This window comes from Theropithecus gelada, chromosome 18 (genome assembly GCF_003255815.1).
Source record: "Theropithecus gelada isolate Dixy chromosome 18, Tgel_1.0, whole genome shotgun sequence".
NCBI lineage: Eukaryota > Metazoa > Chordata > Mammalia > Primates > Cercopithecidae > Theropithecus > Theropithecus gelada.
Window position 1 is genome coordinate 15,451,007 of NC_037686.1, and position 26,836 is coordinate 15,477,842.

The 26,836-nt window shown below is 45.3% G+C and overlaps 1 protein-coding gene across 3 annotated transcripts in view; it reads right to left on the reverse strand.

Annotated features, from left to right (window-relative positions):
- Positions 1–26,836, reverse strand: part of TMEM241 (transmembrane protein 241) — a 138,019-nt gene that overhangs the window by 49,608 nt on the left and 61,575 nt on the right. For all 3 annotated transcript variants that reach the window (XM_025365239.1, XM_025365238.1, XM_025365240.1), the window contains 7 exons: positions 24,746–24,797; positions 22,771–22,819; positions 21,540–21,585; positions 20,029–20,064; positions 16,667–16,701; positions 7,888–7,957; positions 3,820–3,913 (listed from right to left, as the gene is read on the reverse strand). In XM_025365239.1, coding sequence (XP_025221024.1) covers positions 3,820–3,913; positions 7,888–7,957; positions 16,667–16,701; positions 20,029–20,064; positions 21,540–21,585; positions 22,771–22,819; positions 24,746–24,797 — 382 coding nt within the window. The remainder of the gene's footprint in view (positions 1–3,819; positions 3,914–7,887; positions 7,958–16,666; positions 16,702–20,028; positions 20,065–21,539; positions 21,586–22,770; positions 22,820–24,745; positions 24,798–26,836) is intronic.

Here is a 26,836-nt window from a genome sequence, read left to right on the forward strand (position 1 = left end):
GAATAGAATGCTAAGTTGTAGTCACTTTATGTTTAATCTTCTAAGAAACTAGCAAACTGTTTTCGAAAGTGGCTGTATATATGCCTACAGCAATTTATGAATGTTCTGGTTTCTCCACATCCTTGCCAACATTTGGTACTGTCTGTATCTTTTTAAAAAATTACAGTAGTATGTGTGGTATCTCATCCTGGTTTCAATTTGCATTTCTCTAATGACTAGCGATGCCAAACACCTTCCTATGTACTTATTACCCATTTAGATATCTTCTTTTATGAAATATCTGTTCATGTGTTTAGATCAGTTTTATTTTTTATAAGTATCATCATTATCCTTTTTTTTTTTTTTTTAGACAGAGTCTTGCTCTGTCACCCAGGCTGGAGCGCAGCGGCACCATCTTGGCTCAATGCAACCTCTGCATCCTGGGCTCAAGCGATTCTCCTACCTTGGCCTCCCAAGTAGCTGGAACTACAGGCGTGCGCCACCACGCCCAGATAGTTTTTGTATGTTTACTAGAGACAGGGTTTCACTATGTTGACCAGTCTGGTCTTGAACTCCTGATCTCAGGTGATCCACCTGCCTTGGCCTCCCAGAGTGCTGGGATTACAGGCATGAGCCACTATGTCTGGCCTCAACGTTATCATTTTAATTATTTATTTATTTATTTTTTGAGATGGAGTCTCGCTCTGTCACCCAGGCTGGAGTGCGGTGGCCGGATCTCTGCTCACTGCAAGCTCTGCCTCCCGGGTTTACGCCATTCTCCTGGCTCAGCCTCCCGAGTAGCTGGGACTACAGGCACTCGCCACCTCGCCCGGCTAGTTTTTTGTACTTTTTAGTAGAGACGGGGTTTCACCGTGTTAGCCAGGATGGTCTCGATCTCCTGACCTCGTGATCCGCCCGTCTCGGCCTCCCAAAGTGCTGGGATTACAGGCTTGAGCCACCGCGCCTGGCCTTAATTATTTTTATTTATTTATTTATTAGTAGTAGTAGTATTTTGAGACAGAGTTTCGCTCTTGTTGCTCAGGCTAGAGTGCAATGGCGCAATCTTGGCTCACTGCAACCTCCACCTCCCGGGTTCAAGTGATTCTCCTGCCTCATCCTCCCGAGTAGCTGGGATTACAGGCATGCACCACCACACCCAGTTAATTTTGTATTTTTAGTAGAGACGGGGTTTCTCCATGTTGATCAGGCTGGTCTCAAACTCCCGACCTCAGGTGATCCACCCGCCTCTGACTCCCAAACTGCTAGGATCACAGGTCTGAGCCACCGTGCCCGGCCTATTTATTTATTTTTAACTTGTATTTTTTTTTTTTAACTTTTATTTTAGGTTCAGGGGTACATGCCCAGGTTTGTTATATAGGTAAATTGCATGTCACAGGGGTTTGATGTACAGGTTATTTCATCACCCAGGTAATAAGCATAGTACCCAATAGGTAGTTTTTCAGTCCTCTCTGTCCTCCCATCCCTTACCGTCAAGTAGGCTCTGGTGTCAGTTGTTACTTCTTTGTGTCTATGTGTTCTCAATGTTTAATTCCCCCTTATAAGTTTAATTCCCCCTTCTTTGGTGTTCTGTTCCTACGTGGATTCACTTGGGATAATGGCCTCCAGCTCCATCCATGCTGCTGCAGAGGACATGATCTCATTCTTTTTTTTTTTTTTTTTTTTTTGAGATGCAGTTTTGCTCTTGTTGCCCAGACTGGAGTGCAGTGGCGCTATCTTGGCTCACTGCAACCTCCACCTCCCAGGTTCAAGCAATTCTCCTGCCTCAGCCTCCTGAGTAGCCGGGATTACAGGCGTGCACCACAATGCCCGGCTAATTTTTGTATTTTTAGTAGAGACAGGGTTTCACCATGTTGGTCAGGCTGGTCTCAGACTCCTGACGTCAGGTGATCCACCTGCCTCAGCCTCCCAAGGTGTTGGGATTACAGGTGTGAGCCACCGTGCTCGGCCAATCTCTTTCTTTTTTATGGCTGCATAGTATCCCATGGTGTATATGTGCCACATTTTCCTTATCCAGTCTACCATTGATGGGCGTTTAGACTGATTCCATGTCTCTGCTATTGTGACTAGCATTGTGATGAACATACAGGTGCATGTGTCTTTATGGTAGAACAATTTACATTCCTTTGGGTATATACCCAGTAATAGGATTGCTGGTTTGAATGGTAATTCTGTTTTAAGTTTTTTGAGAAATCACCAAACTGCTTTCCTTTAGACCAGTTTTAAATTGGGTTGTAGGTCATCTCATTGAGGTATAAGAAATCTTCATATATTCTGGATACAGTTCCTTTATCAGACATTATGATTTGCAGATATTTTCTCCTAGGCTGTGGCTTACCTTTTTCTTTTCTTTTCTTTTTTTTTTGAGACGGAGTCTCACTCTGTTGCCCAGGCTGGAGTTCAATGCCATGATCTTGGCTCACTGCAAGCTCCGCCTCCCGGGTTCACACCATTCTCCTGCCTTAGCCTCCCGAGTAGCTGGGACTACAGGCGCCCACCACCACGCCCAGCTAATTTTTTTGTATTTTTAGTAGAGACGGGGTTTCACTGTGTTAGCCTGGATGGTCTCAATCTCCTGACCTTGTGATCTGCCTGCCTTGGCCTCCCCAAGTGCTGGGATTACAGGCGTGAGCCACCGCGCCCAGCCTACCTTTTCATTTTCTTAATGGTGTTTTTGAATTGTAAAAGGTTTTAATTTAAATAAACTAAACTACAATTTATCAATTATTTTATGATTTATGCTTTTGGTGTCATATCTAAGAATCTGCCAAACCCAAGGCCATTAAGGCTTTTTGTTGTGTTTTCTTCTAATAGTTTTCCAGCTTTGGTATTACATTTATGTCTGTGATTCATTCTGAGTTAATGATGTCAAGCAAGGATCTAAGATTGTTTATTTGTAGGTTGGTTTGTATGTTGATATCTGATTGCTCCAACACCGTTTGTTGAATAAACAATCCTGGCCAGGTGTGGTGGCTCACGCCTGTAATCCCAGCACTTTGGGAGGCCGAGGCGGGTGGATCGCCAGGTCAGGAGTTCAAGACTAGTCTGACCAACATGGTGAAACCCCATCTCTACTAAAAATACAAAAATTAGCTGGGCGTGGTGGCGTGCGCCTGTAATCCCAGCTATTCAGGAGGCTGAGGCAGGAGCATCGCTTGAACTCGGGAGGCGGAAGTTACAGTGAGCCAAGATTGCGCCACTGTACTCCAGCCTGGGCGACAGTGTGAGACTCCATCTCAAAAAACAAAAAAAAAAAAAAAAAAAGAAAAAGAAAAAACAATCCTTTTCTCATTGTGGTTGGCACCTTTGTTGAAAATCAATTGACCATAAATGCCTATCCCTACACCAATACCATAATGCCTTGATTATTCTAGCTTAGTACTGAATTTTCAAATCACACAATTTAAGTCCCCCAACTTTATCTTTGTCAACATTGTTTTGGCTATTTAAACCTTTAAACATGGTTTCCTTTTGATTTCTGAATAAATTTAAATAGCTGTTCTGTGGTATCTTCAGGCTAAATACTACATCTGAGGACAGACACTCAGAGATAGTTCTTACTGACCACTTTTTTACTACACACAGATCACATTTTGCTTCTCTGAATGTCTCTCATGTCTCAGGACTGTGAGAAAGATGAAATATGCCACGTTGATAAAATGAGTAGGCCTCAGAAATCATTACCTGAATGAAGGAAGGATCAGGCTCAGGGACAGTGCCTAGAAGTGGTCTCATGAAGCTCAAACAGCTTCACATTACCCAGGCGCTGAGATCTCTGGATACAAAGGCGCTTGAGAATTTCCCACCCCTCTCGTCTCTTACCTTAGCAAAGAAAATCCAGGCTGCACACTGCGCTGGGGCCAGATAGCTTTTTAGCTTCACTGTACTGAACATGAGAAAGAATCCCAAAAATCCACTGGAAGGAGAAAAGATTCTTTTGTTAGTGAGGCTTGTCTTCCCTTAGCCAATGGCTGACTAGTTTCTGCTACATTTTACCAGTCAATTTCAAATTATTATGCAACCTCTACCTCATGTGTGTTTTCTAGATCTGTGATCTCTGGATGACAATAAAAAATTTTTTAAAGTCATTAAGCTCTGTTTTTCCAAGGAAAGAGGATTTTGTTGGTGAGAGGAATGGTGCAAAGAAATTTCAGAGGTCTCTGGCTAAATCATGAAACAAAAATAAAGGTAGAGGACGACACCTCCTGTTCCTTCCCATAGAACTTCTGGAGTTTTGGTGCTTGGCAAGGTACTTAACTTTTTTTCAAGCAAGACAAACTGGCTCGAAAAGACTTCCAAAGGGAAACTCACCATATGAGAAGAGAGAGTCTGAACTGGCCTCCAGGCTCATCAGAATCTGAAGGGGAAGGCTGGCTTCAGTGACACATATGGCTGAGGCCAGAAGCCCCCCAAACCAGGCCGTCCTGCCATAGGAAGTATGCTTTGGAAATGATGCCTACACATGTGTGTGAATGGAAAGATCCCCACTCATGGGAACCTGAGGAAGGGGCAGCATCTTGGGGCTATTCAGAAGTCTGAATCGACAAGGGCAAGGGCATAGCAGTGGACAGAGACATAGTTGCCTGTGCTGGAACTATTTTCAAAAGTGCCCTGTGTGGCCAGGGCCAAAGCAAAGGGAGCTCCAAATGCTTCCTGGCATTTGAAGGCAGGACAATTGGGGAAGAGGGGTGTGTGTGTGTGTGTGTGTGTGTGTGTGTGTGTGAGTGTGTGAGAGAGACAGTATGTGTGTGTGTGTGTTAGAGAGAGGGAGAAAGGTTGACTTCTTGCAAATATGTGCAAGTAGTGGTTTCAGTGTGACTGTTATTTGAACTTGAAAATTGCAAAATAAGAGATATGACTGGAGTTGTAACTCCAAGCTAGAGAGGCAAGTACTGTGAGTTGTACTTCATTTGCATCTCCGACCCTTGACAGCCACACTTCCATCTGACCTTATTACAGGCACTGGTGCGCAGCTCCAATGCAGATCCTAAACTCTGAGCAGGAAAGGCCCAATCTTGGGCTGCTCTTTGTATTTTCAACAGAGCCTAACATGGTGCCTCAGTTACGGTACACATTAACTAAATGCTTGTCAGGTTGAATTGGAAGCAGGTTGAATTGAATTGAACACACCTAAGGCCAAATGTCACAGAAATGTGTACCTTCACTTCATTAGATTAGACTAGTTCACAGCCACATTCTTGGGGCAGGACTAAAGATAGGCATTAGGTTTCCCCTGTGTGATTTCAGCCTGTTTGGTCCTGATGACCTGTAAAGTTTGTTCTGATTTGCATCAGCAGTCATGGGAGGCTGAACAGCTATGGATTAAGATGTCAAGTTACTCACACCCAAAAGCCAGAGAGGCCCCGTGGGTAAGCAGCAGGCCTACCCAATCACACCCAGCGCCTGGATTTCTATTCCTTGCTGTGCTTACTGACTCTCGTTACCTTAACCAAATCCCCCTTCCCACCTTTTTTGTCTCAGGTTCAGTTTCCTTAAACTAGAAATAATCATAGTGGTCCTCATCCTATCTTAATGGAAACCAGAGGCTTTTAGAACAGTAAGATTACCTAGCCCCAAAGTCTCACTTTATTAACAATGAAACTGGGGCACAGGTACAATCAGAATACAGGTCTCCATGGCTCTTCAGATCTCTGGACCAGCAAGGGTGCTGGCACAGCAGTGGACAGATGTAGTTGCCTGTGCTGGAACTATTTTCAAAAGTGCCACTGTGTGGCCAGGGCGAAAGCAAAGCGAGCTCAAAACTCTTCCTGGCATTTGGAGGCAGGACAACTGGGGAAGACGTGACGCTTCATGGAAATGTGTTCTTGACCAGCTAGACAAAGAGTGAGATGTGCCAGGCACTGGTGGTCACGAGGGTGGGGCTGAAAAGGGAGGTAGCAGTGCTCCAGGCTCCTCTTGGTGGCTCCCACCTCTGCATCCAAGGAAGTAACAACTTCACAGGTGCCTGCCCAACCTCCCAGACTTCCTTTCCCTTGAGTCTTTCCCTCTCCTCTATGCCTCTAGCCACAGGGGTGGCATGATTCCATGCTGACCTGTCCTCTCAGTGCAGACTCTGGGCCAGGATAAGCTCGTGCAGGTTTGTGACTGACAGGCTTCCGGAAGCATCTGGGGCTCTTTTCCATCGCTTGACTTCTATGTCTGTGACTCATTTTTACATTACTCATGGATCTCTTATCTTTCTCCTTGCACTTTCAGCCCATCTACCCCTTGCTAGGGAGGCAGACCTGAAAAGCAGAGGGAGGCTCCCAGAAATGAAGGAAATCTGGGAGCAGGAGACTCCCTGTTAATGGGGTCTTTGGGCTATGGCTACCATGCCCCTCCTGAGCTCCCCCAGAACCTCCTGAAGGTGACAATGCTCAGTGTGAGATATGGTGGAGCCTCTGAACGACACAGGGAAAACCAATGCATTCCTCAAAGAGGCTGAGCTCTGTACAGAAGCATGGGTAAAATGTAACAGAGTCACATCAATTCAAATAGAGATTTCCAGATCTTTAGAATAAAACAAAACCCTGATTTATCATGTTGCATTATGAGAAAGTTACAGATTAAAAGGGGCAGAAATAGAGCCCAATTGTCACCCCACAAAGCCAACATCAATGGGCTGTGAACTGTGCTGCTCTGTTCCAAATAACCAAACAATGGTTGACCTCCCGGGTACACCCTGCTGGCCCATGCTGCCAAATAACCAGACTCAAAGAGAAACAAGTCCGCAGCCACCCGCCCAGCATGAAGACTCATGCCATGTGATCCCAGCTAACGGGCAAGGCCTAACCAACTGACAGGAACTAGGAGAGTGAATTGTGTCAGTGTTTTCCTGAAATTTTTCTGAGGGTGATAAATAAATCATTCCAAGGTTCAAATGCAGAAACAAACTCTGTAATATTGATTCTTTTTTTTTTGGCCCAAACACACCAGAGGAGCAGGACATACCCACTAGCCACATAGCAGCTTTTTAACATTGTAAAGAACCACTGCTTCACAAGGCACTGTTTGATATGTGTGGGAACAGGTGGCCTGATTTTTACATAGCAATTCTTCATGATCTATTGACATTGTATTTACAGTCAACCTGAGTAGATCATCATAATGACCACCATTTACTGGGCCTAGCACGAAGCTTAAGACCCAAAGATCAGACAATTAGCAACGGCAATTGTGGGGTTCAACCTGGGTCAGTCTTTCTACCACATCAGGATGCCACACATGCTTTGGGCCTTTCCACTTCTTGGCATGATGAGGTCAAGCGAAGTGGTGATCATGGCAGGACATGGGGAGAAGGTGAGGATACACTTCCGTGTGTTCAGATGTAGCCCTCCAACTGGCCTATATCCCTGAGTCCTTCCCAAGACCAAGCACTAATGATCACCTTGTTGTCTAGACATCTCTTAGCCATCAGTTTCCAAAATCTAATTCCCAGAATCTTTGGGTTTGGTGGAGGTTATTTTGGAGGTTGCCTTAAGAAGCAAGAAGGAGGCCAAAGGGAAAGCTGAGCAGGTGGGATTCTGAACCCAAATCTTCCCTTGAACTGGATCCATTTCATCAGTTTTATAGATTGGAGTTCTATGTGAGATTTGCTTGTGGAGGGGGAAAAAAGTGGGAGAATCCTAGCTCTAGAGCAGGTGTGAAAACCACTGTCTTGGCAGAGGCACGTCCATGGGCCAGGGGTCCTGGCAGGGCCCAAGCTGGCCCTGAGCATCTAAGGGTGCTAAGTGACGGCCTGCTGGTGACATAATGACTGCTTCCTCACCTGCACCCACCACCACTCTCTCCTGCCACTCACTCAGGCATCAGCAGTGACCCTGAACTTCACAGAGAGGAAGACACAGCGGACAGCACAGAAAGCATTCAAATGAGTGAGCTTAAGATTACCTGGCACAGCAGCTGCCATGGAATCTGTAGAAGTACAGGAATGGGAAGTCCAGGACACTGAAGAGATCACCTGAGGGGCACAGCAATGGTGAAACAGTGACCCATGAGGCCTCACATGCCCCTTTGTCCCGTCGCCCCAGGAAATGCAAGGAGGGCGTCTTTAGCAGTCCTATGCTTTCAGCCCCCTGGCATTGAATTCACTCCAGCATTCCCAGGGATTCTGTTACTGACATTATCTTATCATGATAGTAACAGTATGATGAGATGATAATAATAATGCCCATTTAGTGGGAGCATGCCTTGTGCAGGGCCCAATGCTAAAATCTTTATGTATGTATCTCTTTCAATCTTAGTAACATCTCTGTGAGGTTCTATTATGCCCATTTAAATTAAGGCTCAGAGAAGTTAAGGAACATGGCTAAGATTGCACAGCTCTTAAACTATGGAGCCAGAATGTGAACTCCAGTCAATCCAAACCTTAGGCTGTCTCCTCTCTACTAGGCAGTCAACCCTGCACAAGGGAGTGTGCAGGATAAAAGCATCTTTTTCAAGGCTCTTTTCTTCTTTTCTGCCTCATATCTAAAAAAAAGGTCATGAATGCACTGCCCTGACATTTTTTTTTTTTTTTTTCATTTTCATGTTTAATGACTGCAAGAACAGCACGGGGGCCAGACCAACTGTGCAAATTCATTTTAGTTTGAGGTCCAAAGGGTACATTTATTTCTTGTGAAGTAAGTTCATTCCTTTAGTTCCACTTGGTGCAAGAGGAAATAATCACACATATTGGCCGTTTCCCTCTCTGGAATTTGAACTTGGTCACAAACAAAAAGTCAGGAGATTAAAAAAGCAGAAATCCTTCCAAAAATGTCCGGAGAAAAGGAATTAAGCATTTCCACAGCAGATAGCTTGAGTCTTCCAAATCTGGAATTTCTGAACCCCTTGGAGAGCCTGGTCTTCCAGACCCCTGGGCCTTAGCCTGTCTCTCAGTTCTGGGGGCCTGTGGGGAGAGGGCTGAATTTCCTAAGTATTGCTAGTATATTAGGTGTGCAGTGGAACACACAGGCAGCAGCATTTCCTTCACCACTATGCTATTCATCAAGAGTTTCAGATCAAAAGACATGATGGGCTCCTACGCTTTCTTGGAGACCCAAACGATCTCAAATGATTCAACTATCTATTGGGAAGAAAAGTTCTGAGTTGGATTTCTCTGGAGGTTTTTTAAAATTATGACTGTTATTTTCTTTGTTTTGTTTCTGCAAGTGAGTGTGTATTTAATGACAAGGAGGGGATTTCTTGGGATCTGGTTTTCATGAAGCCCAACAAGACTTCTTGTTCTCTTTCGGCCACAATTCCTCTCAATACCTCTACTGTCAAACCGGGACCTGTGTTGGTAGAGGGAATTTGTAAATGACAACATCAGGTGCCACTTAGTGTGTGAAGAGCATGGATATATTCTGAAGTCCCTTTCCCCACAGGAGTGATAGGCAAGGGTGTCCTGGGGACCCCAGACCTAGAGAGTGGCCAGAGCCCTCCATTCAGGCAGGTGGAGGGAGAGTCTGTCCACGTCCACGGAGAATGTGTTCCGTCTCTTTGGCAGCTGTGTGCTCTTGGCCCTTTCCCAATTTCCCTCTCAGTGTGAGAGGAACCGCAGCGCAGCCAGTGTGATAATGAGGAATGGCGGAGAGGGAGACGAATGAAACCCAGGACCTTGAGACCTCTCAGGCTGCGCCCCTCTCAGCACCCAGTCTTTCATCAGAAACGCTCCAGCAGGGTGAACGGGACTCATGGCGCGTGGCAGCTTTTATAGCCCAGCCCAGGCTTTGGAGGGGGTCTAGAGAGCAGAAGTGTGGTCAGAGGAAGACTGGGAGGGAGGAAAAGAAAGAAAAAACAAAACAAAACAAAACAAAACACAGTCCTTGGGAAATAATAACCCCCATCCAAATCCTGAAAACTGACTCCACAATGGGAGAGACAAAATAAGAATAGCTAACCCTTGCCTTTGAGCCATCGCTAAAACCATCACACGTTGGTTTCTCACACACCACTTAGCTGACTTCACACCTGTCCCTCCTCCTAGAATTAGTGAGTCCTTGAGAGTAGGGATGCTATTTTCCTCATCCCCGCACCCGTTGTGTGTCAGCACCATATCCAACACACCCAGCAGACAGCAAGCACTACCAAACCAAGACTATCAGAAAGACCTGATCACCTCTTGCCTTCCCTAGAGCTAATGTTCTAGTTTCCGGCTGGTTCTGTGGTCCTCAATTTCAAGCTGACCTCAAATTTTCCCCTTTGATGCCTTCCACCTGCCTTCTCTTTTGCTAAAGTAGTATTCCTAAGCGGAGAGGGTGCACGGCAATCCTGGAACAGCAAATGTTAGTGACTGTGCTATAAATACCCCCGGAAGAGGTTGCAGCATGTGGCTGGCTGGCCCTAGCCATATGCAAACTTGATCTAGGAGCCTAAAAAATGGCCTCAAAACAACACTCCTGCACCATCTAGTGCTGAACTACATGGCTTAAGCACAAATCAAGTGGCTACAGAGTTGTAAACATGGCCGGGCGTGGTGGCTCATGCCTGTAATCCCAGCACTTTGGGAGGCTGAGGCGGGTGAATCACAAGGTCAGGAGTTCAAGACCAGCCTGGCCAAGATGGTGAAACCCCGTCTCTACTAAAAATACAAAAATTAGCCAGGCGTGGTGGTGGGAGCCTGTAATCCCAGCCACTCGGGAGGCTGAAGCAGAGTTGAACTGTTTGAATCCGGGAGGCAGAGTTTGCAGTGGGCCGAGATTGCGCCATTGTACTCCAGCCTGGCTGACAGAGTAAGACTCCATCTCAAAAAAAAAGAAAAAAAAAAAGTAAACATGTTTTGCTACAGCAACATGCGGCATTATGCAATGGAGTCTGAGTTAGGCCCTCACTGTTGTGTTCTGCAGTTAAAATTCCGCAGACTCTGAGTGAACAAGTGAAGTCCATTTCTCTAAAGATTACGAAGCATGAAATTGCCATGGTGAAAAGTGTGACACAATATTACCACATTCAAGACAAATTGATATTTGAGCATGAAGAAAATTTCCTCTCATGTTCTTACCCTCAAAACTGGCAGGAAAACAGGAGGTCAGTTCCAAGCAGCAATTAGTGCTGCTTGCTCTGTCTCACACATGAGCCATAGACACACCAGGTAACAAGGTTGTTTCTGGGCCAGATTCCTGAGTCTCCCTGCTCCTTTCGTTCCCTGAAATTCTCTCCAGCTCTCTTGACCACCACAGCTAAGGGGCCCCACACAAATAGGAAGTGCAAACTCTTTAAGAGGGGAAATTTCCTCTTATCTACTATATTTAAAAGAGTGCAAGAGGGAAAGGTGGTCCTCTTCTCAAGGAAGGTTCTGAGATTCTCAGAGCAAACTCTGTGGTGGGGCGCATGCTGAGGGCATGAAGAAATGTCTGCCTGAGTCCCACCACTGCTGCCAGCACACTCCAAAGGTGCACCTGCAAGAGAGCTTCTCTTTCCAATCACTCAGGTGTGAGTGAGAAGGGAAGCTCAGTCAAAAGCACTATCCAGAAACCCTCACACACCCTCTAGAAGAGTTAAAATAGGACTGACAACGTTAAATGCTGGTGAGGATGTGGAGCAACTGGAACTCCCACACACTACTGGGTGGGAGTGGAAAATGGTGCAAACATTTTGGAAAACATCCTTTCTTAGAAAGTGAAACATACATCTACTCTAAGACCCAGTAATCCTATTCTGAAATGTTCATCCAAGAGACGTGAGAACATAAGTCCACAAAAAGGCTGGTATGAGAATGTTCAGAGCAGCCACAAGCTGGGAACAGCCCAGGTGAGCATCAACAGGTAAATGGATAAACAAACGTGGTATATGCATACAATGGAACCCTACCAGCAACAAAAAGGAACAAACTCATGATATACACAACAACATGAATGAGTCTCTAAACATCGTGCTGCATGTAAGAGCCAGACACAAAAAGTACTGATGATTCCATTTACAAGGGCTTGAGAATAGACAGAACTTATCTATGGTAACAGACATCAGATCCATAGAGGCCTTCATGGTGTGGAGAGGGAGTGACGAGGAAGGGGCAGGAGGAAGCTTTCTGCAGTGATAGAAATGTTCTATATCTTGGTGGCAGATAAGTTATGCAGGTATGTAGATTTGCCAAAATTGATCGAGCTGTACATTTAACATGTATATTTCATATATGTAAATTATATATCAATCTTAAAATGTTTTTAAAGTACTACCAAATAACTAAGATACAAGTAATAAAAGAAGGGGGCCAGGTGCAGTGGCTCACGCCTGTAATCCTAGCACTTTGGGAGGCCAAGGCGGGTGGATCACTTGAGGTCAGGAGTTCAAGATCAGCCTGACCAACATGGTGAAACCTCGTCTCTCCTAAAAATACAAAAATTAGCTGGGCATGGTGGCGGGCACCTGTAATCCTAGCTACTCGGGAGGCTGAGGCAGGAGAATCACTTGAACCCAGGAGGCAGAGGTTGCAGTGAGCAGAGATCGTGCCACTGTACTACAGCCTGGGCAAGAGAGCACGAGACTCTGTCTCAGAAAAAAAAAAAAGAAAAAGAAAAAAAGAAGGGGTAAGAAGAAACCAAAAAGAATTGAGCCCTGCTGTAAGATGTCAGAAAGTATGAGCAGATCCTTCCAAGTAGACTGTCCCTATGGAGACTGACTGTGACTGTGTCTTAACTGGGGCAGTAGGGAACCAGGAAGACAGCTCACCCAACACACACTCAGGCCCCATGGCAGATGTTCTAGATGGCAAGTGTAATAAGCAAGTGAGAAAGAATAAAGTTCTGTTCTACCTTGAAGTGGGCTAGACTGCCCATGGGTCCCATCAGAAAGCGAATGAATGAACTGGCGGGAACTGGAGCCACCCTATAAGAGTAGTCCTGCTTCTTTATAGCAAGGGAGCCCACAGCCGCTTCAGCAGTGCCACGGCCCTGCAAAACCCTTCTTATAAGCCCGACTTTCTGTACTCGGCCTCTGCAATGACACCACCTCAGCTAGCAGGAAACTGTAAAAAATCCAAGTTGCAGAGAAGAGTCCTTCAAGAGCAGTGTCCCAGGACTCTCTCTGACGAATCCAACAGGCTCCACAATGCCCTGGGTTGCCCACTGCAGACCCATCCCCCACCCTGCAGGAGAGGGAAGGGAAGGTGAACATCTGTGTCCATTCTTTTTCAAAAATTATGAAAATATAACTTGAAGGAAAATCAATCCATGCAAGTATCCCTTCTGGCATAATTAAGCTCCAAACAGGTTTTTAAATGAGAAAGGTGTCCTTTTATTCCACCAATACATTTTCTTATTGAGATATAATTTGCATACTATAAAATTCACCCTTTAAAGTGTACACTTCAGTGGTTTTTAGTATATTCATAGAGTTGTGCAACCATCACCACTATCTAATTCCAGAACATTTTCATTACCTCAAAAAGAAACTAAAGCCTATTTTAAATTACTCCTCTGCCCAGGACATTCTACAATCATATACTTCTGACCACTTTGCATTCCCAACGAGTAATTAAGTGTCCAAGGTATTTTTGTATTGACCTAAAAGTTTAGCAATAACTCAAGGTAAAATGTCAGACTGTTGGCCAAAATGTCTAAGCTATTACCAGCAGTCACCATGTTCAGAAACTGGTGGCTAAACACACCCCCCAAACCAAAAGTAGCTCCAGACCAAAATTCAGGAATGTTGTACAGAAGCATTCACTAGAGTGGGACACTTTATAGTAAAGTGTAGGGGGCTGGGCGTGGTGGCTCATGCCTGTAATCCCAGCACTTTGGGAGGCTGAGGTAGGCAGATCACCTGAGGTCAGGCATTCAAGACCAGCCTGGCCAGTATGGTGAAACCCTGTCTCTACTAAAAATACAAAAATTAGCCAGGTGTGGTGGCGGGTGCCTGCAATCTCAGTTACTTGGGAGGCTGAGGCAGAAGGATCACTTGAATCTGGGAGGTGGAGGTTGCAGTGAGCCAAGATTGCACCACTGCACTCCAGCCTGGGCAACAGAGCGAGACTCTGTCTCAAAATAATAATAATAATAATAATAATAACAATAACAATAATAATAAAGTGTAGGATCACTGAAAGAGCAGCATTTAAAAAGAAAAACTTAGAAAGAGGGTCATGAGGCCGGGTGCGGTGGCTCACGCCTATAATCCCAGCACTTTGGGAGGCTGAGGTGGGTGGATCAAGAGGTCAAGAGATAGAGACCATCCTGGCCAACATGGTGAAACCCCATATCTACTAAAAATACAAAAAATTAGCCGGGCTTGGTGGCGGGTGCCTGTAGTTCCAGCTACTCAGGAGGCTGAGGCAGGAGAATCACTTGAACCGGGGAGGTGGAGGTTGCATTGAGCCGAGATTGCGCCACTGCACTCCAGCCTGGCGACAGAGTGAGACTCCATCTCAAAAAAGAAAAAGAAGAAAGAAAGAGGGTCAGAAGACCTACTACCCGCCTACTCTGCATCATCTTGGTCAAATCACTTAACTCCTCGGGTTTTCAATCTCCTCATTTGTATTAGGATGGTGCACAAGTAATTAACACAATTCGGTGGTACCTGGGATAATCGCTAAGATTCCTTCCAGCTCTGACCATCATAAGTGTAACAAATGAACAAGCACAACCTCTTAGCTGAAGGGCAGCATGATTTCTTTAGGTAAAAATTATTTACCCAGCCGGGCACAGTGGCTCATGCCTATAATCCCTGCACTTTGCGAGGTCGAGGTGGGCAGAACACTTGAGGTCAGGAGTTCCAGACTGGACTGGGCAATGTAGTGAAACCCCATCTCTACTAAAAATACAAAAATTAGCCAGGCATGGTGGCAGGTGCCTATAATCCCAGCTACTCAGGAGGCTGAGGCAGGAGAATCGCTTGAACCCAGGAGACAGAGGTTGCAGTGAGCCGAGATACACCACTGCACTCCAGCCTGGGCAATAGAGCAAGACTCTGTCTAGGGGGGAAAAAAAAAAAAGAATTATTCACCCAAGTCTGCTAGAAATAATTCAGGATGTAAACCAAGGAGAATCTGTGAACATAACTTTCGAAAGGCCTTTGACAAAAGCACATTTCAAAGGGACAGGACACTTAGTCGGCTCTTAAATGTCTGCTGGGTGGCAGCTACCTGGCTGCATAAAGGAATGATAGGAGACGCAACTGAAAGGCAGACAACCAGCAGTAGGGGTAAGCAGAGGCCATTTAGGGTTAACAGTATGGCTTCACAGGACTTACTATTCCACAAAAGATAGACTTTCAGCAAATGACAGCAGAGAGGGGACTCAACAGTAAACCCTGGAGTTTTGAGAAGTCATCGTTCACAGGAGCAGGCAGACTATAGGAACTGTGCTTTCATGTGGCAAGCAGAGTGTAATGTATTAAGAAAATGTATTCAAGTTACCCTTACGAGACATGGATTCAGATATGTTACATACAATCTAGAAGCATTATTCCTGAGTCACTATCAACAAGTCCCTGAGGATCCTCGCTCAGATAGCAGGTAAAACACCAACAGAAAGAAGCAGCTGAAAACGCCAACAGAAAGCTGTTATTGCTTCAAGCACAAGATGAGACCTAGAAAGGACCTTAGGAAGCAGCCAATTCACCTTTCTCATTTTCTAGATGTGAAAACTGAGACCTAGAGGGCCTGGGTAATGCCTTATGCATAGCAAGTGGTCAGTAAACATTCGTTTTGTGTGTGTGTGTTTTTAAGAAAAAAAGAATTGACTCCTTTCATCTGGAATTATGAGAATTGGATGGTGACATATGATACAAACTTTAAAAATGATGCCAGATAGAAAGAGGGTAACTCAATAATATATTTGCAAAATTCAAACAAGAATTAGAGAACCAACTCCTTCACTAAATTATTTCTTTTTTTTTTTTTTTTTTTTGAGACTGAGTCTCACTCTGTCGCCCAGGCTGGAGTGCAGTGGCATGATCTCCGCTCACTGCAAGCTCTGCCTCCCGGGTTCACGCCATTCTCCTGCCTCAGCCTCCCAAGTAGCTGGGACTACAGGCACGCACCACCATGCCCGGCTAATTTTTTGTATTTTTAGTAGAGACGGGGTTTCACCGTGTTAGCCAGGATGGTCTTGATCTCCTGACCTTGTGATCAGCCCGCCTCGGCCTCCCAAAGTGCTGGGATTACACAGGCGAGAGCCACCGTGCCTGGCCCACTTATTTCTTATATTTACCCCCTAATATTTTATTTGAGGTTACCCTTTGGGATGATTCTGATGATGGGATTTGGGGTACTACAGCAGGCCTTGGGAAATATTATGGGATGGCAAGAGGCCCCTCATATTCTGCCATAAGAGCAATAACTTCTGCTCCTGAAGTGATCACCAAAAACAGATTCAGGGAGTTTTTTGAACTTTTGAACTTTTTCACCAAATTTTTTAATACTAGAAATGAAGAGCAATTCAGGATGCTTGGAAAAGGAATTTCAGAAGAGGGCAAAATAAGCAGTAGTTTACTCAGCAGGAAATAGACCTGTCTGTATATCTGAGATCATACTGGATGAAAACACAGACAACAAGAAGGCGTAAGAATAAATTCCTGGTTGATAAATTGGTTTGTTAAGAGCAGTTTCAAATAGGTGGGACCTTCCTGCCCTTGCAGTCATCCTGGGGGGCAATGACATTCTCTTGTGAAATGTCTCTGAGAGACAGGCTCACTGGGTCCAATGAGCAATGTCAGACAGACAAACAAAACAGCACTTGGTGGGGGCATTTACCTGTGGGATGAGATGCAAATGCCAGGAGCACCACACTGGAAAAGAGACAGCAAAGTAGTCAAGAAGTTTCCCCCGCACCAAAAACCCCAGCTGTTCCCACCCATTTTACTTGGAAATAGTTAAATTTGCCTAAAAGCAAATTATCTGCACTGACTCATTCTGACTAAATCCAGCTCCTCAGAGAGAGTAAGAATGTCTTGAAATGTCTCATGTTTTGGCAGGAAGATTGCCTCTTGGGACAGACAGGCTTGGGACAGAATATGAATCCATGTCTCAACCTGAGGGTTCACTGTGTCTCTTTTCTTGGTCCTGGCTGACCCTAGTTACGATCATACTCACCTAATCTACCAAGAGTATTTACAAGCTAAACGAAGCAAACTCTGAATTAAAATAGGTTGCAATGTAAAAGCTAGCTGTTGTGTGTGAGCTACGTATATTTTTGCCACAAAATTAACTGTGTAGAAGATAGTTACATTTCCAAGAGGCTAGCCCACAATTGATCCAGCCCATCCACCATGTGTCTGAAAACTACCTTTACTGATTTTAGATGCCACAGAGGGGAAAGGATGAAAAGAGAATGAAGAGGAGTGTTCCTTTGATGTGAGCCCTGTTCATCCTTGGCACCCTCCCGTCGTCCTTTCTGGAAACCCCTCCCGTCCCGCAGAGCCCCTCTACAGAGCCTTCACACTGCCAAACCCCACTGTGGGGGGCCCAATCCCCTACCCTCTGCAACCTCTTCCATCAAACCTCATGCCATCCAGGCAGCCAATCAAATTAGAGGCTAGGAATAAAACATGTTTTCTAAGTATGGGAGGAAATTTTTTATTTTTATTTTATTTTATTTTTTAAATTTATTTACTGTTTATTATACTTTAAGTTTTAGAGTACATGTGCACAACATGCAGGTTTGTTACATATGTATACATGTGCCATGTTGGTGTGCTGCACCCATTAACTCGTCATTTACATTAGGTATCTCTCCTAATGCTATCCCTCCTCCTTTCCCCCACGCCACGACAGGCCTCGGTGTGTGATATTCCCCTTCCTGTGTCCAAGTGTTCTCACTGTTCAATTCGGGAGGGAATTTTTTGAAGTGCTGGATGGCCTACTCTGGTTCTAAACCCTGGCTGCGTATCAGAATAGCCCAGTGTCCTGGCTTAAATCGGAATCTCTGAGGTGCAGGCATCAGTTGTTTTATTTTGTTATGGCCTCTCAGTGGCTCTAAAGTGCACCAGGACTGGGAACTACCACAAGGAATCCCTAGTCGGTGGTGACATCCTAGGCAGTGTGGAGGAAGATGGCTGTGAGCAAAGAAACCACCGGGAGCCCTGCCTGCTCTGGGGCTGTCTCCCAGAACCATTTCTGTGTTTCTCGTGCTCTTCCTGTGCTCTTCCTCTAAAGCTCAGGTTCTCTGATGGCTCCAGGGCAGCAGCACTGTGGACAGAGGCTAGACAGGAGGCTTGGGAGAAAGCCAATGGGAAGAGCCACACATCTGGTCATTGAGAAGTTGTAGGTGTGTAAGACAGGGCTGCATGTAGCTATAAACGAGACTGGAGACTTTGCAATGATTAGCCCTTTGCATGGGCTCTCTAAGTCTTTGCCTCCATCTCACCTTTCTTTGGAAAACCTGTTCATACTCCTGTTCATACTCCATTATTTTATCTCCCTGAATCCCTTTTGGGTTATAATTTCAGGAGCAGAAGTGATCACTCTTATGGCAGGATATCAGGGGCCTCTTACCATCCCAAAGCATCTCTCAGAGCTGGTCACGTACCCCAAATCCCATCATCAGAATCACCCCAAAGGGTAACCTCAAATAAAATATTAGGGGGTAAATATAAGAAATAATTAAGTGAAGGAGTTGGTTCTTTAATCCTTGTTTGAATTTTGCAAATATAGTGTTAAGCCACTCCTAACTCCTACCAAAGCAGGCCATTCAGTACTTGAAAAAAAAAAATCCCTCCAATACTTAGATCACATGTTTATGCCTAACCTCTAACTCAGTCGGTCATCTGGAGGGCATGAGTTTTGATAAAAGAGGCTACAGAGGGTGGGGGATTGGGCCCCCCACAGTGGGCTTTGGCAGTGTGAAGGCACTGCAGAGGGGTGCTGGGGGATGGGAGGGGTTTCCAGAGAGGGTGATGGGAGGGTGCCAAGCATGAATGAGGCTCACATCAAAGGAACACTCCTCTTCACTCTCTTTTCATCCTTTCCCCTGTGTGGCATCCTACACTGCGACCTCCCTGGGGGCAAGAACCATATTTTATTCATCCTTGGATCCCTAGCAGTGCCAGACATCATGTGGCAGGTACACAATACGTTTTCTGGACTGCAATTAATCACCTCTAGGTGTACTGTGGTGGGACTATGTTTGAAGGAAAATGTAACTTGAAGCCCTGTACACTTTTTTTTTTGAGACAGGATCTCTCCGTCGCCCAGGCTGGAGTGCAGTGGCGCAATCATCACTCACTGTAACCTTGAACCCTGGGGCTCAAGTGATCCTCCTGCCTCAGCCTCCCAACACGGAAACCCCTTAGAGTTCTCAGATTATAAATTACATGCACATTATAATGAAGAAATTATACTAATATAAAAAGGGTATATCATGCTGCTCTAGTAAAGCAGGCTCATTCTCTGCTTGGCTTGGGACAAGGATACAAACAGAAGTCCACATACCGTATTTAAAAGTTATAAATCAAGCCTCAGACTTCATCCTACCTTAACAAATACACCTTCAAAATAACCTGAAAGTCTAGTTTAAAATGTAGAATTCTTGGGCTCCCTGGTGCTGCACGTCAGAATGGAGCAGCCCAGGGCAGCCTCTGACTCCCGGCTGGCAATGCCTCCCTTTTCTTTCCACCCCAGGCTTCATCCTGCAGCCCAAGGGCCTCACACATGTGTGTGGACACCTGAGCCTTCAAGGTCACCTCCACCTCCACTCCGGCCCACTGAGAGCCTCTCTTTGGACACCCCTTGGGCCTGAGAATGAGTTGGGAAGATGGACCCAAGGAGCCCTGGAGTTGAGCTCAGGGACACGGGTGGGGATTCAAGGACACAATCTAGAAGTGAGGGGGTGGGCTCTGGGATGAGAGAAACGTCCTTAGCCTCACAGATGCCACGCCCCAGAGGAGGGACGTGGCCCTCTAAAGTTTAGGGCCTGAGAGAGGCCCCTCTTGCCTGGTCTAAGGGCAAGACTACTATTTGGTCTCCTCAACTCTGGTTATCCTCACAAATTCTGTAACTTACCTTCCTGGCAGGCACACTGGCTCAGAACTCTTCAATCAAAATATTATTGGAAAATAAAAATCCATTAGCCCTAAAAGGATATGAACTGTTCTTTAAAAATGTAAATTATATTTTACCTGAATATATAGTTTAAGTATTGCTGGTCAATGTCACTAAGGAATGAGAGAGAAAAAAAGATAAATGAAATAGCAGAACTATTTTAAATACATAAAATAATCATTATCTTCTATTAATAAATTCTATTTTAGTTACTACTTTTATAAATTACCCATAAATAGAGGGAAAAGGATTTAATATTCAAAACCAGTTACTAGTTCATTTTAAATCACACACATTTTCACCTGTGGGCAACTGTTTCCCACGTATACATTTGTCACTTTCAAAGGAGTGTCAACTATCTCAGGCCACTGGACTGGCTTCTGCGGCTACCATATTTAACAAGTAAAAATACAGGGCAATCAAATACATTTGAATTTCTGATTAAGAGTAATGTTTTAGTGTAAGTACTATCTGTTCCGAATATTACAAAAATTATTCAAGGCTTATCTGAAATTCAAATGCAACCAGGCATCCTGTATTTTATCTGGCAACTCTACTGGCTTCTTGCTACAAAAACATTTTATTAAAAGAACAAAAGGTGCTTCAGGGAGTGGAAGCCCCACATTCTTAGAGTGGATGACCTTCTCTCAGGAGTCATTCCCTTCGAACCTTTTCTCATTAGGCCTTCAGCAGGCCCCAAAACCCAGAGGCCAGCTGGCCGGTCTAGGGGAACTGGCCTTACAGCTCCAGGCCTGAAGTCTTGTCTTTTCTCATTTACATTCACCAAAGCTGCTCCATTGACTGCCTGCAACAAAGGCCTCATTTTACCCAAGAATGAGCTAGGAAGTGGAGAGACTTCTGGGTCTAAAGTAAGTCAAATTAGGATGGAGCTCGGGAAACAAAAAAAAGTACTGTCCCTCTGTGATCAATGCAGCCGATTGGCACCCAAAGCAGCTGGCCACATACATTTCATTCACATGTCATCTGAGAGGTGACATGTGAATCCCCTAAAGGAAGGGGATTGAGACTTCCATGCCTCTTCACACACGGCTAAAGGCAGGCATGTTCCAGGTGTTAGCGGACACAGCCTGGAGTGGCCCAAACAGCAAGAAGAGGGACGGCTTCAAGGACTAAGTCCCCTGCCCTCACCACAATCCAGGCCTGCAGAGTCTCTGGCCGAATGGAAGAATTTCATGATACCACAAGTCTCAACCCTTTCCTTTAGGCCAACCACAACTCACCAAACATTAAGAGTTTGTCTTGGCCAGGCACAGTGGCTCACACCTATAATCCCAGCACTTTGGGAGGCCAAGGCAGGCGGATCACCTGAGGTCGAGAGTTTGAGACCAGCCTGACCAACATGGAGAAACCCCTCTCTACTAAAAATACAAAATTAGTGAAGCGTGGTGGCGCATGCCTGTAATCCCAGCTACTCGGGAGGCTGAGGCAAGTGAATAGATTGAACCCAGGGGGCGGAGGGTGAGGTGAGCTGAGACTGCGCCATTGCACTCCAGATTGTGCCATTGCACTCCAACAAGAGTGAAATTCCATCACAAGGGAAAAAAAAGAAAAGAGTTTAAGAGTTTACCTTAATGCACTGGGTTTCTGGGACTTCCGCAGAATTTTATAAGCCCCTGAAAATGAAATAAAACATGTCACTGGTCATGGTATTCTGCTCAAGGAACTGCTGGCATGTCCAGGGAAACACAAAATCCACATGGATAAAGGCCCCCAAAGGCATGACTGCTGGTCCTTTTCCCTATGAGGGTCACACCCAGCTGACAGAAGACCATCAACATTTGGAAGGTTTCAAGGATGCAAATTCAATAATCCTCTATGATAACGCAGTCAGTCCTTCCAGTGGTCCCCAGAGTGCTGGGCATGGAAAGCATCATGATCAATGAAGGACACAATTAACAGGAAGGTGTTACTTCCTTGACATGATGCACATGAAAAAAGAAACACCCCTGGACTGCTGAACATTTCTGAGCTGTGTTAACAGTCAGGGCACTGCTTTTCCCCCAGGACTACAGACAAGCAACACTGAACGTATGATTTGTAATAAAATCAGATGGTCCCTTTATTTGACCAATTTCGACTTTTTTGGTAAATTACTGGAAAAAAAAAAAGTTTTTGACATGAACTTCTGAATATCTTCCCAACGTTTTTAGAGAAGACCAATCAGCGTTCCAAAAGTTGACTTGAGCAAGTGAAACCCCAAGTCATGGTGAGTTAGTTCATATTTGCCATGAAAAAAGAGGAAAGTATATTGGAAATGGACACATTTGAGGAAAAACCTCAAAATAGAAAACCAATCCAGAAAATGACCATTTAATTTTAACCTTCACACCTTGGATTTGATTTTCCTATTGTCCAGGGTCACCAGAAAGTGGGTATACAATAAACCTCAATTATTCAAGTAAGCCTCCCTCCCTCCCTCCTTTCTCCCTCCCTCTTTCTCTCCCTCCCTCTTTCTCTCCCTCCCTCTCTCTCTTTCTTTCCTTTTTTTTTTGACAGGGTTTCACTCTTTTGCCCAGGCTGGAGTGTGGTGGTGTGATCATGACTCCTGCAGCCTCGACCTCCCTGGCCTCAGGTGATCCTCCCACCTCAGCCTCCTGAGCAGCTGGGACAACAGGCATGTGCCACCATGCCTGGCTAATTTTTGTATTTTTTGTAGAGACGGGGTTTCTCGAGGTTGCCCAGGTGGGTCTCTGATTCCTGGGCCCAAGGGATCCGCTTGCCTTGGCCTCCCAAAGTGCTGGGATTACAAGTATGAGCCACTGTGCCCAGCCTTACATAAGTACTATTTTAAAACTTACCTACACAGAATAAGTGAATTACAGCCCAAAAATATCCATCTGGATCAAACTGAAACACAGAATTAAAAAAAGAAAAAATGGCTATAAGAGCAAGGCAAACGGAATCCAGTGCGGCCATCAGAAACCCTGTCATCAATGCGCAGTGCCAAGCAAGGGTCCCAAAATAGGACCCCTGGGGCCTTACGTCAGTTCCTTGGTTCCCTCTCATTCCTCACCCAGGTGCCTACAACATCTTCCTAACAGGACTCTGCCTCCAACACCCCATGCCCCTCACTGCCATCACAAAGTTCAAATCTAAACTCATGACACCCCAAGACCTCTGTGACAAGCCCCCATCAACCCCTCCGGTTGTATGTACAGTCTCCTACTGTCCCTGAATAAGGATAACTTGCATTTTCCCAAGCATGACTGCTTCCCCCTACAACTCAACCAAGGGGACCCTCTACTTCTTCCCTTATTATTCTCCACAGGATGTAGTATCATAGGACACGTCCTATTTATTTCTTCCTTATTTATGTGTTTCTGTCTCCCCCTGCCCTCCCCTCTCATAGATGTGCATTCCAGGAGGGCAGGTGTTAGGACAGGGGTAGACACACAACAGGTGCTCAATGATGCTGGATCACAGGATACTCATGACACTCCACGACTGCCCTCGCCTGCTTTCTTCTCCTGGCTAACTCCTCCTTATTCTTCCAGATTTAGGTCCTGTAAGCAGAGTCTGGCTCTAGCATCAGAGAGATCTGGGATAAATTCTAAAATCCCCACTTATTTGTTAGCTGCTGACCTTTTGAGCCTCCTTATTCCATGCTATGAAATGGAGATAATAATGCTCCCACCCTTACAGAAATGTGGGGAGATTTTAAATAACATAAGGCACAGAAAGCATTGGCACAGAGCCTGGCACACAGCAGGCTCCCTGTAATTGTGGCTACTCCTACTTCCTGAGGTCCCACGTCTTCTTAGGTGCTTCAGAGCCTCCTGTACCTCAGGGACAGAGCCCTGGCCTCCCTGTGTGATAATGATCTGTTTACTTGACTGTTTCCCTCCCCTCTGCTCCAAATAGGCTTGACTTCTGCCTGAGCAAAGATTAATTTTCCTCTTTGTGTCCCCAGAGCCTGGCTCAGTGCCTGACACTTGGTGGGGACCTAATAATCCTGGGGGAAAAAAGGAGGGAGAAAAAAAGAAAGAAAGGAAACCCAGAAACGAGAGGACTACTGGGGGCGGGGGTGGGTCCTCAGCACCTCATAAAGAAAACTCAACTTTAGCACAGGATAATAAAATAAAAATCATTTTGCAGGCCAGGCACAGTGGCTCATGCCTGTAATACCAGCACCTTGGGAGGCCGAGGCGGGCGAATCACTTGAGGTCAGGAGTTTGAGACCAGCCTGGCCAACATGGAGAAACCTCATCTGTACTAAAAATACAAAAAATTAGCTGGGCGTGGTGGTGGGCGCTTGTAGTCCCAGCTACTCGGGAGGCTGAGGCAGGAGAATCGCTTGAACCCGGGAGGTGGAGGTTGCAGTGAGCCGAGATCGTGCCATTCCACTCCAGCCTAGGCAACAGGGTGAGACTGTGTCTCAAAACAAAACAAAAACAAAAACAAAAAATCACTTTGTAGGAGATGAGGCCCTTGGGAGGAGAGGAAATCAACTTTGCCTCCATGCCTGAGGCTGGGGCAACCTGGGTGTTGGCTTGCAGTTCACCAGGCATGTACAGAGGACAGACGGCAGGCACCACAGTGCCCAGGGACCAGAGCTCTGCAGGCCGCGATGCCTGCAGCCTTGGGGAGAAGGCAAAAGCCTGGGGAAATGGTATCGCCCAAGCCCAAAGCTACCCCGCCTGCAAGCTTTGGAATGCTTCTGCATAGGCCAAGTTATCCTGCTTCTAAAAGGAAGGACTAGGAAATTCTGGTCATACACCCAGGCTTCAGAGAATAAAAGACACTTTGAAGGCAAATGAGTTCACCTGGACCTACCTGGGAGTCATTGAAGGGAAGGCATCCTGCTGCGGCCAGGAGGAAGAGGGCACTGTGGAGAGGGAGATAAAACACTGCAGCTTCACCTTTCAACATCAAAGCTTTCCCCAAGAGTGTGGAGGTGAAAATGCATCCTCTGGAGTTTGGATGAGGCAAAGATCCTACGAGACCAGCTTGGTTCCTCTGTCCTTCCTCTGTGAACCTGACTACCTGTGTAGTTTTCAATTATGTGCTCTACTCATGAACAGACCTTTCCTTCTCTGGACCTCAGCTAGCTGTTTCCCAGAGTCAGGCATTTATAGGACATCTGCAAAACCACAGCTGGCTCACTCGAGGAAAATAGTGTGCCTGTGAAACATCTAATGAAACAAGTGTTTTTTTCAACTGCAGATCCCAAAAATATACAAGTGAAAAACTGGGGAATCAGACCACAAATACGCCTGTTTCAAAAATGAAAACACTACAGAAATCGCATTAAAATCCTTTGTGCACCCCCACAACCAAATGATCAAACTTAATACCACCAATAACGAGGCAGATCCACATTGTGTGCCTCTTGATATAAAGCTCGGAAGGACACCACATCGCTCGGGTGGTATTCCTGCCAAATATGCAGAGCGTGGATTGAACCACGAGGAAACACTGAGACAAACCCAAATTTAGGGACAGTTCACAAAACAACAGGCCTCCCCTATTCAAAAATGCGAAGGCAATGAAAGACAATAAAAAGCTGAGGAACTGTTCCAGATTAAAGGGTACGAAAGAGACATGACATCTTTTTTTTCCTTTTTTTGACACGGAGTTTCATTCTTGTTGCCCAGGCTGGAGTGCAGTGGCGCAATCTCGGCTCATCGCAACCTCCACCTCCCGGGTTCAAGCGATTCTCCTGCCTCAGCCTCCCGAGTAACTGTGATTACAGGCATGCACCACCTCACCACGCTAATTTTGTATTTTTAGGCAGGGTTTCTCCATGTTAGTCAGGCTGGTCTCGAACTCCCGACCTCAGGTGATCCGCCTGACTCGGCCTCCTAAAGTGCTGGGATTACAGGCCTGAGCCAATACGCCCAGCTTAGACATGACATCTTTAGGGGAAAAAAGAATGTTATAAAAGATAATATTGTGCCAGGTGTGGTGGCTCACGCCTGTAATCCCAGCACTTTAGGAGGCCAAGGCGGGCAGATTACTTGAGTTCAGGAGTTTGAGCCCAGCCTGGCCAATACGGTAAAACCCCTTTTCTACTAAAAACACACAAATTAGCCGGGTGTGGTGGCTCACGCCTGTAGTCCCAGCTACTCAGGAGGCTGAGGCAGGAGAATCACTTGAACCCGGGAGGCGGAGGTTTCAGTAAGCCAAGATGTGCCACTGCACTCTGGCCTGGGTGGCAGAGCAAGACTCCATCTCAAAAAAGAAAAGGAAATAATAATAATAATAGTAATAATATTGTGGCCAGATAAGTGGCAACATTTGAACATGGACTCAATATTAAATAATAGTATCATATCAGATGTTATTTTCTAAATTCAATGACTGCACTTTAGTTATCTAAGGGATTGTTGTTTTTAGGAAACACAGCTTGAAGTATTTACGAGTGGAGTCATGACCTCTACAACTTATTCTCAAATGATGCAGAAAAAATAAGAGCAAGAATAATATCTACATTATCATATATGTATGCGATATTTATGTATGTTTATGCATGTGTACACATATATACATTGAGATAGCAAGAAAGCAAATGTAAAAAATGTTACCAATGGGTGAATCTAAGTGAAGAATACATGGGAGCTCCTTGTAATATTCTTGCAACTTTTCTGTAGGGTTAAACTTTCCCCCCATAAAATGTTTTATCAGACAAATTTCTTATACATACTAAAATATTTACAGATGAAATGCTAGGGTGCCTGGAATAAATACTGAGCAAGGCAGTGGGTGGGGCCAGAAGCTGAAAATGGCTGAAGCTGGGAACTGGGTACACAGGACTTCATTCATTATTCTGTTTACTTTGATATGTCTTTAGAAATTTCCACAGTAAAGCAATTTTTAAAAATTCTTGCACAAAAAGTAACACTGCCAAACACAGATATTTTCAGG